Source organism: Rhinichthys klamathensis, unplaced genomic scaffold (assembly GCF_029890125.1).
Source record: "Rhinichthys klamathensis goyatoka isolate OS25496 unplaced genomic scaffold, OSU_Roscu_1.1 h1tg000209l_1, whole genome shotgun sequence".
Lineage (NCBI taxonomy): Eukaryota > Metazoa > Chordata > Actinopteri > Cypriniformes > Leuciscidae > Rhinichthys > Rhinichthys klamathensis.
Window position 1 is genome coordinate 2392941 of NW_026606734.1, and position 16620 is coordinate 2409560.

General features: G+C 40.3%; 1 protein-coding gene across 1 annotated transcript in view; it reads left to right on the plus strand.

The window, feature by feature from the left end:
* Positions 1 to 13002, plus strand: part of LOC130096996 (SH3 and multiple ankyrin repeat domains protein 1) — a 54467-nt gene extending 41465 nt beyond the window's left edge. Inside the window, exons 18-28 of the mRNA XM_056263692.1 lie at positions 397 to 532; positions 636 to 716; positions 873 to 881; positions 2928 to 2951; positions 3235 to 3294; positions 4740 to 4855; positions 5650 to 5773; positions 6932 to 7179; positions 7306 to 10016; positions 10571 to 11671; positions 12590 to 13002. Coding sequence (XP_056119667.1) covers positions 397 to 532; positions 636 to 716; positions 873 to 881; positions 2928 to 2951; positions 3235 to 3294; positions 4740 to 4855; positions 5650 to 5773; positions 6932 to 7179; positions 7306 to 10016; positions 10571 to 11671; positions 12590 to 12671 — 4692 coding nt within the window. The 3' untranslated portion in view covers positions 12672 to 13002. The remainder of the gene's footprint in view (positions 1 to 396; positions 533 to 635; positions 717 to 872; positions 882 to 2927; positions 2952 to 3234; positions 3295 to 4739; positions 4856 to 5649; positions 5774 to 6931; positions 7180 to 7305; positions 10017 to 10570; positions 11672 to 12589) is intronic.
* The last annotated feature ends 3618 nt before the right edge of the window (positions 13003 to 16620 follow it).

Genomic DNA, 16620 nt, shown 5'->3' on the forward strand with positions numbered 1-16620 from the left:
TGACAGCAGCGCGGATTGATAGAAATGGATAGAAAATAGTGCCGATTAAAACTGAGGTATGAATTTTGACCGGCGTGTTTTTTGTGATGTAAATTAATCAAGCTTTGAAACGCAAATCATTTTTTCACGTAAAAACGCACAGTTTTGAGGCCCCGGAAACTAACCGGGAGTACTTTCTTGAAAAACTTCCAGCGGCCAGAACTCTGACCAGGGAGGTGACAACAGAGTGGGTCAGTGTGTATGCACTATAGTGCTGGTAAGGATTGCATACAACTTCATGTCTTAAATGGGCGAACTAACCCTTTAATGACAGAATGGTCATTTTTGGGTGAACTAACCCTTTATGTTACTATTGATTCAAAGCACAGTGTCGTCATTATCGCTGTTTTCTCTCAGGTGAATGGGATTAATGTAGTGAAGGTGGGTCACAGGCAGGTGGTGAACATGATTCGCCAGGGCGGGAACAGTCTGATGGTGAAGGTCGTCATGGTTGCACGAAATCCTGAGATGGAGGAAATGCCTAAGAAGAAAGGTCAGGGTCTGCTTTTACTGTGGATTTGTCTGTGGGAGTATGAATGAATGGCATTGCAGACAGTTTTTGATTTGATTTAATAGCGCTCTCTCCTTACCTTTAGTTCCCCAGCAAAGTAAGCGGCTGACCCCTCCGGCTATAGCTCTGCGCTCCAAATCCATGACTTCAGAACTGGAGGAGATGGGTACAAACATACAAACACATATCCTCACCTTACATACATATAAATGCATGAAATACATGTTAGTATATTAAGCAGTTTTATCCCAAAACTTGTTATCATGCATTGTCATCTTTTTGACTGATAATGTGCTTATTTTTCTCTCTTCTTTGCACACAGTGGAGAAAGGTCTGTGCAATCTCTTGTCATTTTGAACCATTATATTATTATTTTAGATAGAGATGCACCGATTGATCGGCTGGTGACCGGAATCGGCCGATTTTCACGTGATCGGCCATGATCGGCGACCGGCCGGTCAGTCTGACAATGCCGATTTTATGCCGGTCAAATCTGCACTCGGGCGCCGCATGATTAACATCGCGCAACATCAGCATCACACGTGCACATGGAACACACATGTAGGAAACCTCGTGAATTACGACCGTTTCACACCGCAAGCGTGAGCAGCGGTTTTTTTTCTTTTCTTTGGCGTGCATGTTAATCAATGAGTGCATTCACACCGGGAGCCGGAGCAGCGCGTGAGCGTCAAGCAGGAGCGTCGCGTGAGCAACAGTGAAGCGCGGGTTTCGGCGCCGAGTCTATTCTGCTCGCGCTCAATTAAAGTGAAAGCATACTTTTGATGGACAAAATAAATATGATTTCACCCCAAGAAGTGCCCAAAATGCACAGAATTTGCACATCTGGTGTGTTTTAACAAGAACTGAAGTAGCCAGGCTATGTCAGAAAAGAAAATTAAGACTCAAAAATATTTATAGAAAATAACTTGTTTTTATTCCCAATCGTTTCCCTGCACATGCTCCACTTGTCCTGTTTAGCCTGGCTGGACATGTGTCAGAGAGAAGAAATGTTTGAGAAATATAACTTGCCATTGATGTACAAGTGATTGCAATAGGCCTGTGTGTGTGTGTGTGTGTGTGTGTGTGTGTGTGTGTGTGTGTGTGTGTGTGTGTGTGTGTGTTGAGAAATATATACTGCAAGGGTAGGCTATATTTATTTTATTTTTATTTGTTATTTATATATTATTTTATTGCCATTACCTGTTTTCATACAAAAGTTTAGTTTGCTAAATATATCTTTTTTTTTTAGTTGGATATTGGATGTGAAAAGGAAATGGTTCTTCCACAACACTGCACTTTAGATGTGTGTGGATTTCCCACACCAGGAGTAATTTATATAGTCCTATTTTATAGCGATTATCTGTTAAAAAAATGTTCTATGCAAAATGTCCTATTAAAGAGAAGATAGAAAATAAATATTTGTGTGTGCTGTAAAGTGGTTTAAAAAAAGAAAATCGGAATCGGCTAAAATCGGTATCGGCAGGTCAAACTCAAGAAAAATCGGAAATCGGAATCGGCCTAGAAAATTGTAATCGGTGCATCTCTAATTTTAGAATGAATGACCTAAAACTATACACAATTCACACACAAAAAAAATAATACTAATAATTTACAAAAAAGAATGTACTTAATTGCCACAAAACTGACTTTTGTGTGTGTATACTATATATACGTATATATATAAGTTTGTGGCAATTAAACTTTAGTTTTTTTGTAATATTCTCATCATTAGATTTGCATTGATGCAAGTTTTTTTAACGATATTTGTATTTCACAACCATAATGTATAAATGCTTCACTTTTTAAAACATAGTACATTATCCATTTTTTTGTCATGAAAATGTCACAATGAAAAACCAAAATTAAACTTAAAACAGGCTTAATTTTTATTAAGCAAAAAAATGAAATCAACTGTTTAATCTCATCAAAATGTTGTAGAGGGTTCTTTCAGTAATCTGTCTTCTCATATAAAATGTTTCAAGGATATGAATTTATTATTCTGTTGGTAGTAGTATTAGTAATAGAAATTACACTGTGCTTTTAACTTTACCATGTGCTACCCAGAGGTTGTGGTAGATTTTAAACAACTGTATGTGATTTACATTTATTAGTTATAAGATGTGTCTCTGGTCAACGACAATGAAAACATGTTACAATGTTTGTTGGCTGTCAGTTGTCATCTCAGTTTGTTACCATGACAACTCAAAATAGATTGCAAACTTGAGAAACATACTTGATGAGTGTTAATACTGTTACAAGGGAATCATTTAAATGAATGATACAAAAATAACTAAATATGAAAATATTACATTGTCCAGTAAAGCGTGCACTTGTGGAACGTTATTGCATATGTAAGATTACTCACTTTCTGTTATAGCTGCCACCCCATGGAAGAAACCAGGTGATTTATCTTTTGATTTTGCTTTAATGAGCATGTGGATGTCAGTTATCAAATGCATGATGATGATGAAATGTGTACTGTGACTGCCTCAAGTTAGCACAATTATCATATGGGAGGCATTTACTGTAAGAGCAATTCATGAAAGTTTCTCTGGGATGTATGAATGTGCCTTGTAAGCTGTTTGTTAGGATCATTATGGACAGATACACGTGTAACTGTCTCTGTTTGTGTATTTGTGTGTGAAGTTGCAAATTTTTTTAATGTGATTTTTCTCTATGCTCAGATCATTCAGAGAGTTCTCAAGCTCCAGAAAAGAAGAAGAGTGTCTATCAAATGGCCCTTAGTAAGAAATCTTCCTTTTGATTATGACATCTTTTATATCCATCTCCTGCTATACATTTCTCTTTATATCTTAAAGGTGCCCTAGAATGTTTTTTATTTTATTTTATAATGTTTCCTGGGTTACCCTTATAATGTTAGTATGTTTTTTAGATAAAAAATATTCATAATTTAGAAATAAATGGCATTTTTCCTAGCCTGCTTTTAGCCTCTGATTTGAACACTCTGTTTGAAGGGGCGTGTCTCTGTGGGATTCAGTGTAACCGCGGCCACTGCTGTGATTGGCTGACATGCTTGCATATGAAATAGCAACGCATTACATGTGAAACTCTCTCCCGAATACTTTTACTACTGCTATTATACGTTTTTACTATAACAGCTATCGAGATTAACGAATCGTGAGATGTTTTTAAAGTATTTAGATCTATTCCCATCACATAAAATGTTGCCGTGATGAGCATTGAGCAGATGACTGTGTGTTGATCGCGAGAATGAAGATCTTATCATTGCAAAGCAGTTTCTGCACTCTCTCTAAGGCTTTCCCCAATGCAAACACGATGATGTAAATACAGTAAGAGCTTCGTTGTGCAGTAACGTGCGTCATTGATTTCATAACGAGTTTGGCAAGTGTCCAGATAAACTCGCGCTGTGTGGAAAGATTGTTCTTTGATCGCTTTCTGTATATAATTTGTTCACAATTTAAATACGATTATTTTCATCCTACTAAAAGAAACGATGTGAAGCTGATATTTTAGTCACTGGCTTGACTTACTGATGCATAAACAGTATTGAACGATTTTGAGAGAAAGATTACCTGTCTGAACTTGAACAATTACACATCAGAAAGTGTTGCTTGGTAGCTCGATCCGAGGCCAGCTCTGTATTGGCCCAAGTTGAGGAAACACTCGGTGAAATGTTGGGAAATTTCCAGAGAAAATAAAATTAACCCATTGTTTCTCCAGAGGCTCAGATGAAGGAACTAAAAAATACTTTTGTGTTCATGTGTACATCCACACTGAGCAACTGCCATGCTTCGGCTGCGCAGTTCTGCCTGGCATTGAGGGCTGGCATTATGCAAATATTTGGAGGCGTACATATTAATGATCCCGACTATTGCGTCACAGTCGGTATTGTGTGTAGAACCGACCGTTTTTCAGGGGTGTTTTTCATAAACGTGAATTAAATGAGAACGCGAAAACAGTCCAGTTTGAGATTCACTCTATGTCATGTCCATGCACTGAACTCTTGTTATTTGACTATACCAAGGTAAATTCAATTTTGAATTATAGGTCACCTTTAATATATATTTTAATGTATATTATGATATATGCACATGGCTTCACCTCCAGTCTGACAGTCTGTTGAATAAAAAGACCAAAAGGCAATGTACGTATATGTTTTCATGATTTATAGCATGAATGGCGTCTTTTTTATCCTTTCGTTCTCCAGATAAGCTGGACGAGATTCTAGCCGCTGCTCAACAGACAATTAGCACATCAGACTCTCAGGGTCACAGAGGTCATGGGGGCAAGAAGGAACGAAACAAGGGCTTTAACGCTAATGAGGTAACATCTCTGTTTCATTTATCTCTGTACTGATTAACAGTGATTCGACAGTGTTGAGGAAGCTACTTTTAAAGCTAGCTTGTCAAGTTACAAGTTACTCATAATTTAAACTACAGTCAAAGCTACTCATTTGAAAAAGTGGAAGCTACTTAAAGATGAAGCTATTGATGATATCTTTTTTTATTTATCACCAGCATAAACTTTAACAAACTACTTTAAAAACATTGTAATGATCAGCAGCATATAGTTAAATATTTCAGCATAAAAAATAAAGTCTAAAATGCTGTGCAGAGATTCAAATCGGTGAACCATCCGAACAAAACAAGTCGCTAGAATGAATAGGACTTTCTAACATTATACATGAGAGAGAAGTTTGGAGAAGCCTGTTTGATTATTGCATACGCTTACTCAGCTGTAGAGTTGCATATGACATAAAAAACCACAGCTACTCGTTGGAAAAAGTAGCTACAAGATAAGCTTCAAAAGAGTTATGTACAGTACACAGCTTTGAAACTTGGTAGCTTTGGTTGAAGAAATGGGTTCTTTATAGTATGTTGCTACAATGACCATTTACGTTTGTTTGCCCGATCGTAGGTGTTGAAAAGCTGTGTTAGTAAGGCTTTTCGCCTGGTAATAAGTGTAAGAGTGCAACAACCTCTATGCTGCATTTGCTGAAAAAAGTACATTTACAAGCAGTTCATGTGTGAATATAGTGCTGTAATCCGTATTTCACTGAGGCAGCAAGGAAATGTGATAAATATTTAATCCCATCAGTCTCTTTTCTTTGTTCACAGCAAACTTTTGAACAATCAGGTGTTGGCATGATGCCATCAGGGTCTGGGTATGGTTATAACCAAGCCCAGTTTTCATCAGGCCATTCAACTCAGCGTGCTATGATGATGCGTCAGAAATCCATGGGTGAGTTTAAATGTTATCATCTCTTTAGTTCAATTGCATTGTAACTAGGGCTGCACAATTAATCGAATTTGTAATCGCAATTACGGATGCTAGTTAGTTAGTTAGTTAGTTAGTTATTTTTAGGTTTTAGTTTATTTAGCAACTTCAAAAGAAAGAAAAAAAAGAAAAACTATTTACAAGCAAACAGAGAAACGAAAATTGTACGGTGTAAAAGTTGCTTGACCGAAAAGGTGTCGGCTGAAGCTTATGCTTATTGTGCCGATCCTTTTTACATTTAATTTATTTTACACACAACACCAAAACACCAAACACCAAAGTCATCTTGCGTACATAAAGAATGACTAAAAGAAGAAGAAGTTTTATTTATATAGCGCCTTTCCGTAGCTCAAGGTCGCTTTACATTGTTCACTACAATATATTTACACACCCGCACACACATTACAATCACATAAGGACACATATAGTCACATTATCCAAAATACATGTTAAATAGATATGTTTTTAGCTGAGTCTTGAATGTAGCCACAGATGAGATATTACGAAGTGTATGGGGTAGTGAATTCCATAATTTAGGAGCATTAACACTAAATGACCTCCCACCTACAGTAGACAACCGGAAACGAGGGATGGACAATAAACCAGGTTCAGCTGATCTAAGGGGTCGGGCCGGGGCGGTAAGAGTAAAGTAGATCAGACAGATATGGAGGTGCAAGACCATTTAATGCCTTAAACGTTAGAGGTAATACCTTAAAGTGAATACGTGATGCCACGGGTAGCCAGTGAAGGTCATGAAGCGGAGGAGTAATGTGAGCAGAACGCCCGCCTGGTGGAGGAGAGAACACTTGCTGCTGAGTTTTGAACATACTGTAATCTTGCAATACGTTTTTGGGCAGACCAAGAAATAAAGCATTGCAATAATCCAGACGTAATGTGATTAATGCATGAATTCAGCATCAGCTAAAGTGAGAGAAGATCGAAGACGTGCAATATTACGAAGATGGAAAATATGAGAGCCAAGAGAGATGAAATATGAGAGCCACAAGATAGAGTTGAGTCGATTAAGACACCAAGGTTACGAATAGATGAATAGCCGTGACCTGTCGTTGGTGAATTGCACAAACTTTATTTAACTGTGTTCTGTATGTCTTCTCTCCAAAGGAGTTACAGAAGAGGAGAGGGTACATCTCCATCCTCCTACTATGAAGTTGTCCCGTAGTCTTTCTGTGCCTGGACCAGAGGACATTCCCCCTCCACCCGACACCTCAGCGCCTGAGCCGCCCCTGTCTGCCGGTGGCCACACAGATAGGAGGGCAGCACCAACACATTTTTATGCTGTCCCTCCTCTGCCTCCATCACACCACCAGCCTCACACCCAGACACAGCATAGGGTCCCGCCCAACCGCAGGGTAAGAGCTTGATACCATAGGTCAAAGGTCCCAAGAAGTGGCATCGGTCATAGGCTTTGTTCTTTCTTGTCTTTTCCTTTACATATATTTCCACAAAAAAAGAGTATTAAATCTTGTGTTTTACAGGCTGAAACTGATACCAGCAAGATGGGAGGAGCAAGAATGGGTGGCATGAGACGTGGCTATAGCAACGCCACACCTCCCTCTGATGTGGGCTCCAAACAGTCCACCACACAGCGTAACCAAGCGCAAGCGGTGGCTAAGATTGCAAGTCGGCAAGTTGGGAAGGGGCTGTTGGTGAAGCAGCGCAAGGTGGAGGAGGCAACAGGCAGAGAAAAATTGCAGAAAAGTTCCATTTCAATCCCAACGATTATTGTTAAAGCGCCATCTACCAGCAGCTCTGGGCACAGTAGCCGTGCAAGCAGTGAGGATACAGAACTGTCTCCTGAGATGAATGAAGAGCAGGAAGAGGAAAAGCCTCAAAACCCAGTCATGGCTCCTACGCCCACTCCACCTCCACCACCTAATATCCCAGGTAAACTGGAAACACTGGGCAGGAGCACAGCACAGCGGGAACGTGAACGCTTCCGTGATTCCCGTCGGAAAAGCGCCTCATTTTACTACTCCTCTGAGGAGGACATTTTAGATGAAAAGGAGTCTGCTCAAACTCCACTGGAGGCCAACACCACCTCTCGTTTGCGCTCTTCTAAATCTATTGATGAGGGATTGATCTCTGGTGATGCCTTAAGCATGCCGCCTGCGTTTGGGTTGCCGCAGTACGCATCAGCTACACCTCATCAAGCAACTACCTTCATCCACCCATTGACGGGGAAAGTTCTAGACCCAACAAGCCCGCTTGGACTCGCACTGGCAGCACGTGAGCGAGCGCTGAAAGACGACCACCGTACACGTAGAGAGGAACGGCACTTCGGTCGCCAGCTGTCCAGCACTGGAGTTTTCCCTTCTGCAGTCTCCCCTCCAAACCAAAAGCCCGTTCCTCCATTCTACATATACCAATCACACACCTCACTCTACCTTAGTGGTGCCTCTCCAACAACAGGTGGACCAGGCCCACAGAGTCGCCCCCAGTCTCCTCGAATGCTGCGATTGACTGGTGGTGGGACGGGGAGCTTGGAGTGGAATGAACAGAACCTTATTGATAGAGAGGACAGAGGGGCACCAAAGGTGCGGTTTACAGATAATCAAGCCAGTCAGTACCAGTCTCACCCTCAGGACAGGGACAACAGAGCCAATCAGTACCACACTTACCTGCGGGAAAGAGAGAGAGAAGGGCACAAGAGGATACCTCCCAAGCCTCCTCCCCGCAGGCCTTCCTACATAGATAAGGAGAGTGAACTCGGCACAGCTGACAAAAGTCCCACCAGTAATTCCCAGGATGACAGGGGAGGACAGAAGAGGGGAGAGAGTGGGATGGAAAAGGAGGGGGAGAAGGATGTGAAGATAGGGGGAAATCTAAGGGTTGGAGAGGGTGGCGATGTGATGATGCTTCCACCTCCTGCTCCATCTGTGGATGTGGATGATGAGTTTGTGTTTGCAGAGCCCCTACCTCCCCCTATACAGTTTGCAAACGGAATAGAAATAGACACCCATGGAACAACAGAATATAATCAACAACAACAACAGAAGGAGCTGTCAGGATCTCAGTCACTCAATGACCAACAGTCCCTGCAAATGGTTTCCAATCCCCCGCAAGATGCCATGTCCCTACCAGACAACATGCATGCTGACTCACAGCAGACACCCATCCATCCTTCTGCTGTGGTACATCCATATCTTTTCCCACCGACTTCTCTAATCCTGCATCCACAGCTGTGTCCTAAAATACCTCCTGCAAACCCCCCTCAGTCTCAACCCTCTGGCTATTCCCAGCACCCAAACACTGGCCAACCCCAACCTTTATCCTCGCCACAAGCGGGAGACTCTGCCACTTCTAGTCTTACATCTTATGACAGTGAGGTGGCCAATCTGACTCAGTCAGCTCTCTCCCCATCTCTTCCTTCTCCTCAGATTTTCCCTCCTTCGAGTTCCCCTTCCGCACCAGCCACCACCTCCTCATCTGACCCTATGTCATTGCATCGACCTCTACCACTTTTCTATCAAAACCAAGGTCACACTAATGTGTCTCTGTCGTATTCCACCATGGCTGCACCTGCTGCTGTAATGACCGTCACCACAACTATGCCTTTGGAAAGTACATCAGTCATAGCAAGTGATCGACTTCCTCCGGCACTTAAGGGGCGTGATTGGTCGGAGGCTGTGGTTGATTCTGGAATTGAGGAACTGGAGAGTCACAGCATCAGTGATCACCACATGGAAAACTTTGCAGAAAGAATGGATCGAGAAGGAGGCCAAGAGAAGGAGAGGGAAGGAAGGCGAGAAAGTATGGAGAGCGGGATAGTAGGGGATGGTTTCAAAGGAGACGGAAGAGTGTCCCTGGATTTGTCTCTTTCTCACACCGATAAATTCGCTCAAAAAACACACAAACCGCACATACATAAATCCAAACCTCCAAACCAGCCACTAGCTAAACCACACACTCAAAATATGTTAAAATACCACGCACACACACAGAATGGGCGAACCGGACCACCGCTACAGCGGCAGGCTAGCACTGCTCCCAACATGTACAGGTCAAGGGAAGAGGAGGAGCAAGAACAGGGAAGAGTAGGTGATGCTGAAGTGAAGATTCCAGCGTTTATGGATCGACGTCTGAACTCTCCTCTCTCCAATGTTAAGGCCAGCATCATAAATGAACTCAGCAGTAAACTACAACAGCTTGGTGGCTGGCAGGGTCAGGGACCACCGCCAAATCATAGGTGAGACATCTTGTGAAAACAATCACACACATAGACACACATTCTTACTAATAATACAGTACAGCATTTGAAATTACCTGAATTTTTGCATTGATAATGAAGTCACAATTATAGACAAATACAGTCTGGATAAACTAACGCATGCAACCAGTTTTTCAAATAAACAATCATTTGAACAAATCCTTACCCTGTTTGTGCTATGGACAGGGGTGTAAAGTCCAGGGGTCATAAAGTAAAAGTCCTGCCATATGTTTATTCCACCCATGAACTCAGCCAGCTGATTTCACTAATTAGTTCTAGCTCCTGTCTGAAAAACTGTGCTAATTAGCAAATCCAGGTGATTGGAACAAAATACTGAGGAGGACTTTTACTTTCTGAACCTGGACTTTACGCCTCTGGCTATGGACACCTCAACTTCATAGCAACCCAACTAGTTAAAACCTCTCAGTTCTCTTTGGCAACCACACACAACACCTTAGCATTGTTGTGGTGAACTTTTTCACTGGCATGCATCTTTGATTCTGGTTTACATACTTTTATTTTCTCTTCCTCAGGTTTCCAGGTGATCCCTCCTCTGGCTGTGCACCTCTCATCCCTGCTTCTGTTCAGTCTCTCCAACGCTCCTTCTCTCCAAACCTGCCCCCTAACTCTTTAACATCTAACTGCCCCGCTGTGGCTCTGAACCCTGTACCTTCGTCTCCTCTTCCTGTAACAGCTCTAACCCCAGTCTTAATCCCGATCCCATTACCTCTAACCCCAACCCCAGCTCCACCCCCTCTCAAAGACTGGACACCATCTAATTCTCCTATTTCTTTTCCTCACGGTATTTTGTCCCCTCCGTCACTGCCCCATACCCCCCTCTCTCCTCTTTCCCTGGCTCATGCACCCCTCTCTCCTCCATCATTACCTCATCCTCCCATTTCTCCAATATCTCTCTCTCATGCGCCCATCTCACCTTCCTCTGTCTCTTATCCACCGCTCTCTCCATCCTATTCCCCCTATCCCTTGTCTCCGAAACTTCGCTCTAAGTATCGTGGAAAAGTTTCCGAGTTTCAGTTCTCCGGGCCAGAGCTGCGGCGTTCTGAATCTCACTCATACACTCAGCGCCGTCGAGCACCCAGTCCCCTCATCTCCTGTTCGGACCACCCGCAGCCTGGACCTCCGCGTCCATCCTCGCTCCCTCTCTTTCCATCTGCGCCTCTTTACAGCTCTCTGTTTGAAATCCAACCCCCTTTAACACCCCCATTGGGAGTCGCCCATCAATATTCAGACCAGTTTTTCCCCCAAACTTCTCCTCTCTTCCCGCTCCCATCTCCGGTGGCTCCTCCTAACCCTGCGCTTGTCTCTAGGTCACTCTCCCCTACCAACTACCTGTCTGGAGGCTCCTCCCCATCTTGTATGGGCTACCCGCCCTTGACGCCTCTTCCACCCAATCAGCCATTTGTGTCTAAGCCCCTCCCCTACTGGAGCAAATATGATGTTGCTGATTGGCTGACTTACCTGAATCTGGCAGAGCACCGAGAACGTTTTCTCGACAACGAGATTGATGGCTCCCACCTGCCATCTCTGACAAAAGAGGACTTCCTGGATCTGGGTGTGAGTCGGGTCGGACATCGCATGAACATTGAGCGTGCGCTTAAGAGACTTACGGACAGGTGAGATAGGAAGATGAGGAAAGGAGGGGAAATGAAGGGTAGATTCAGACGAGGACTTGATGAACAAGCAAAAGAACATTAGAAAGCAAACTAGACAGAAGTAGTGAGGGGGAAATTATTATTTTTTAAACTGGAAAAAAGCCTTTACATTTGTTTTTCTAAAAATGGTCCACCATTTCATTAAAAATTAGCTCTGCATGGATATTTCTGCCTGCAGCTTTACTCGACAAATAAATAGTCTGCCCTCAATGTTTTTGTATGCTTAAGATGAAGATTAGTTAAGGAAGACTTAATTTGATCACAAAACCCATTTCTTGAGACTGTGACGTTCATGTATACATTTTATTTTGCACTACCAGTCAAAGGTTTGTACATCTTCTCATTCGTTATGTAAATGATTCTAATTTTAGCGTTATAGTAAAGTATGAAAACTATGAAATAATACAAATGGAAATCTTTCTATAATGTAGTGACTAAATAAGTTTTCACATTTTTGTTTTCACCACGTGCAAACGTGTAGTTTCTAGTTTTTTATTTATTTATTTAAACAGAGAGAGAAGCCTTTAGGTCAAAAGTCAACCTAAAATCAGGTTGAAAGAAACATAAAATCAGTCAAGTGTGTCTAAACCTTTGACTGGTAGTGTATATTATAAATGCATTGAGTTATGATTTTTCATATTCCATTTAAGAAAACACCAATCAATTGAATTACATCTCATTCTTTTTGTTAAACATGGCATTTATTTAAAATTGCACACCTGGCACATGCCCTATAATTACATACTGCACACTAATGTAACTAATTGCTTTTTGAATGCCAAATTCTTCATCTTAGTCTCTAGATGATCAAGCACTTTTGTTTCTTATACCTCATGCTGTGCCTCCTTTCTTTTCCTTTCCCCCTTCCATGTTTTCTAGGCTCTCCTCTGCTTTCTCTGTCTCCACTGTTTCTTCTGAAGGGCAGAACGAACGCATGAGAGATGATACGACTCAGAGCTAGAGGAGAATTAGAGAGAACTAGTAAGAGGATAGAAAGAAAGAAAGAATGTGGTTAGACAAAAAGCACTTGGGATGAAAGGGAAAGACTTCCACTGAAGGACAGAGATGGGGATGATTGCAAAGGAGAAGTGCTATGAAATACTCAAACACTCTTGCCGAGTGAAAGCTAAAGTCATCGTCTCCGTCGTTCTGAGCAAATGTTTGTCATCTCAGCTGAAGCCAGATGGGCAAACTTCTTCAGCCAATCAGAGACACACAAAGAATGTACTTCTTTCATTGTTTTTTGGGAGGACTATATCAAAAAGTGTAATGAATTTTAGTAATATTATATTATTATATTGATAAAAAAGAGGCTACTGTGCATATTTTAGCATCATGACGTACAGGCTTTGATTCATCTGATAATATGATGATTAAGGTCAACATGAAATCAGAATAGACCCCATTTACTTTTTTTAATACACATTTCAAGTGCACATTATTCCAAAGAAAACAAATGTAATTGCTTTTTGGCTGATGTCATCAAGCTCTCTTATTTTTAACCATCAGTCATGTTGAGCGACTTTTCACCATCCAATCAATTTGCGATAGATAAAATCAAGCCTTACCTTACATTTTTATCATTGAATGTCCTTTTTTAAATGGAAAAATATGTTGGATTATGAAAGAAAAATGGGTTACAAACTATTTCGTGTTGACTTTAAGCACTAAAAGCTAAAAAAAAAACAGTCATCGTAATGCCAATAATAACCATATAAGGATTAAGTATGTAAGCATTTTAATACCATAAGCAGAATCAGTCTTCCAAAGATCAGAACTCAATGAAAGAACCCATCGTTTATATTGCTTAAGTGCGCTCTTTTTAACCTACACACACATACACACAAACACGGACTGTGTGTATGTGTGTGTTTTGTGATGGCGGTGGTGGTTGTTTTATAGGAGTAAAGCATAACTCCATTTCATTTGAAAATATATTTAAGGAATTAGAAACAAAGGAAATATATGAATATATGTGTGCGTGTGTGTATGGAAATGAATGCAGAATTAAAGTATATATATATATATAAATATCAGATATTTCTATTGTTCTGTACAATAATTGATGAATATGATGATACATAAGCTCTGCTTAAGAGGTTTGAATAAATTATTCTCGTTGAATTTATTCTCATCTGTTCTTGAGAAAACATACAGTAAGTGGTTATATCCCCCCCCCCCCCTTCCCCCATTTTTTTGCCCATTTTTGCAGCTTAACAGCCTATTTTCACTGTGTGCTTTATTAATTGTATGCTTTAACATTGTTCCATGGAAGAAACAACCATTAGGGTGAGTAAATAATGTCATTTCTTTATTTTAGGATGAACTATTTCTTAAATCCCCACAGGCCACGATTGACTGTGTATGATGCAGTAGAGATCACTGCGGGTTCTTCACCGTTCCTGTTTCTGAGGTGATGAACTCTGATAATAAACAGTCATCAACATTCACTCAGCCAGTGTTACTATGCTAAGTTAAGCACTTTATAACTTTAAATGCTTTGATATAGAAATTGCATATTTTGTTTAGGCTGTATTGTTTGCTTTTGAACTTATGAACCACACTGATACATACTAATTGCTTCACATGTTGGCGGTTTTTCGTTCTGAGCTGTGGTTGGCAGAGAGCTGAAATAACTCTCACATTCTACAACACACTTAAATTTCACACCTGACAACTCATTTACACTGAGATGAGAGATTATGTGTGTGTCAGTGTGTGTGTGTGTGAGAAAGAGAGAGGAGGAGAACACACACTTGCATGTACATATGCACTTTGGCAACAGCTGACTGACTGCACAGACACTGGAGTGAACATCAGACAGACAGACATGGGAGAGAAGTGAAGGATACTGAAGGAGGACAGACAAGCCAAGGACTGGAGGTAAAAAGCCTTGTTTTTGCAAAGCGTTTGCTCCTTTTTTTCTATTCAGTTTAACTTAAGTTTATTGGGTAATTGACGAATAACATGTTGATGGGTTTTCTTTCAACATCAAGATTTGAAGCTAAAATTGACATGAAAGTTTTTATTTTAGGTGCTGCAACTGGTCTTTTTTGATATTTTTTAAAAATGTAAGTAGGTACAATTAGTTCATTCTCAGTTAATATGAGCTCATAAAATATGCATGCATGATAATCATACAAAATAGTTTTAGATGTGTTTCACGTCAACTGCCCATACAGTGTAAAGAGTGTTGCACACACGCTGATTTATTGGAAAGTGAAAAAATAACTTTTTTGTGTTATTGTGTATATTTAGCTCACACAGAGCTTGATCAATAGATCAGTGTTGAAATGCTTTCATTATGTTTTTGTACTTTACTAACAATTGATTGTTACGCGCAATAACAAAAATGCTAGATTTTGGGGCTTTATGAGTTTATTTAAAGATGTGATTTAATTTTGATATGATGCTGTATATTTGTATACATGTGTTTTCCCCTATGCCATTCTTTCATATTAGAGATATGATTGTGATCTCATGTATGTAACGTACATTTAAAAAAAAAAAAAAAATTAACACTGCAGAAACACGAGTATAAACGACAGTTGAAAACACTCTATCCATCACGGGCAAAAATGAACCTGGACTTAAGGGAAATCCCTCTGATGTTTTAAATTTCTGGGCATTTTATTAAGTGACTGTTATCTAATAATGGATATATTTGACAATTTTATTCTGGCTTCTAATTATGGGTTTAGACTCCACAGTGATCATTTTAATTAGTTTATTTAATTTATTTGACACAATGGGCATTGTGTTAGAACATATTCTCTCATAAATAGAAAATATCACTCCACTTTGTGACTCTGTTGTATTTTGCACTGTGTGTGTGTGTGTGTGTGTGTGTGTGTGTGTGTGTGTGTGTGTGTGTGTGTGTGTGTGTGTGTGTGTGTGTGTGTGTGTGTGTGTTGAAGCATGTGTAAGATGACCTACCAGCTCTTGTTTATTTGGAGTTCGCTCGGCTGGTGCATGGAATCCAGGGTGGGGGAGACTTCTATTTCTGATCCCAGATTCCAGTAGCAACACACACACACACACAGACACGCCTTTACAGTAAGCTTACACATGCATGTATTAATACATACTGATGCAGTTATGTCCATTCATTATTTTAGCATTCTTTAATTTGGCTATAGTTCATGTGATTTTGTGAGCCTTATCTTTAGTATAAAGATTTCTGTCAGTCTTAATCATATTAAATTCACAGCACATTTCAGAGATGTTTATCATCACAACTGACTATATCCAGTTGCAGTCTCTCGCATGCAGCGAGTCCCAGGAGTGATTCACATGGACAGTTGCATGCTCTGGATAACGGCCAGAAACTCTCCCACAACCTATTTTTATCAGATAGACTTTGCAAATGTATGCATTGGGAACACTTTACAATAAGGGCTCATTTGTACCTCACATTAACTAACAGCACGCAGTTCATTTTTTACAGCATTTATTCATCTTTATTAATGCCATAAAAATACAAATTAATTCAATTCAATGGAAATTGAATTGAATTTCTATTTAATTGAATAAAATTGACCAACTGTAGTTCACAGTGCATTAAGTAATGTTAACAGATACATTACTGTAGAAGTATTGTTCATAATTAGTTCATGTTTAATTTTAACAAATTAAACCTTATTGTAAAGTTTCACCCATGCATTTAGGCACAAGTCATATTATGTGTCAATAGTTTAGCAGTGGCTCTCATACACTTATCATCACTTATCACTTACTTTTACCAGTGCATCATTTTTTATTTTAATCATCATCCAATCAAGTTGCAGTGATTTATTGAGAACCACTGCTCTACAGTTTTGTGTCAAGTGGGCCGCAGGACTTGTTGCTCTTGTCATGTGCTATTTTGCATCTTGTGACTGTGTGTTTTTGACCCCAAACCACAGCGGATG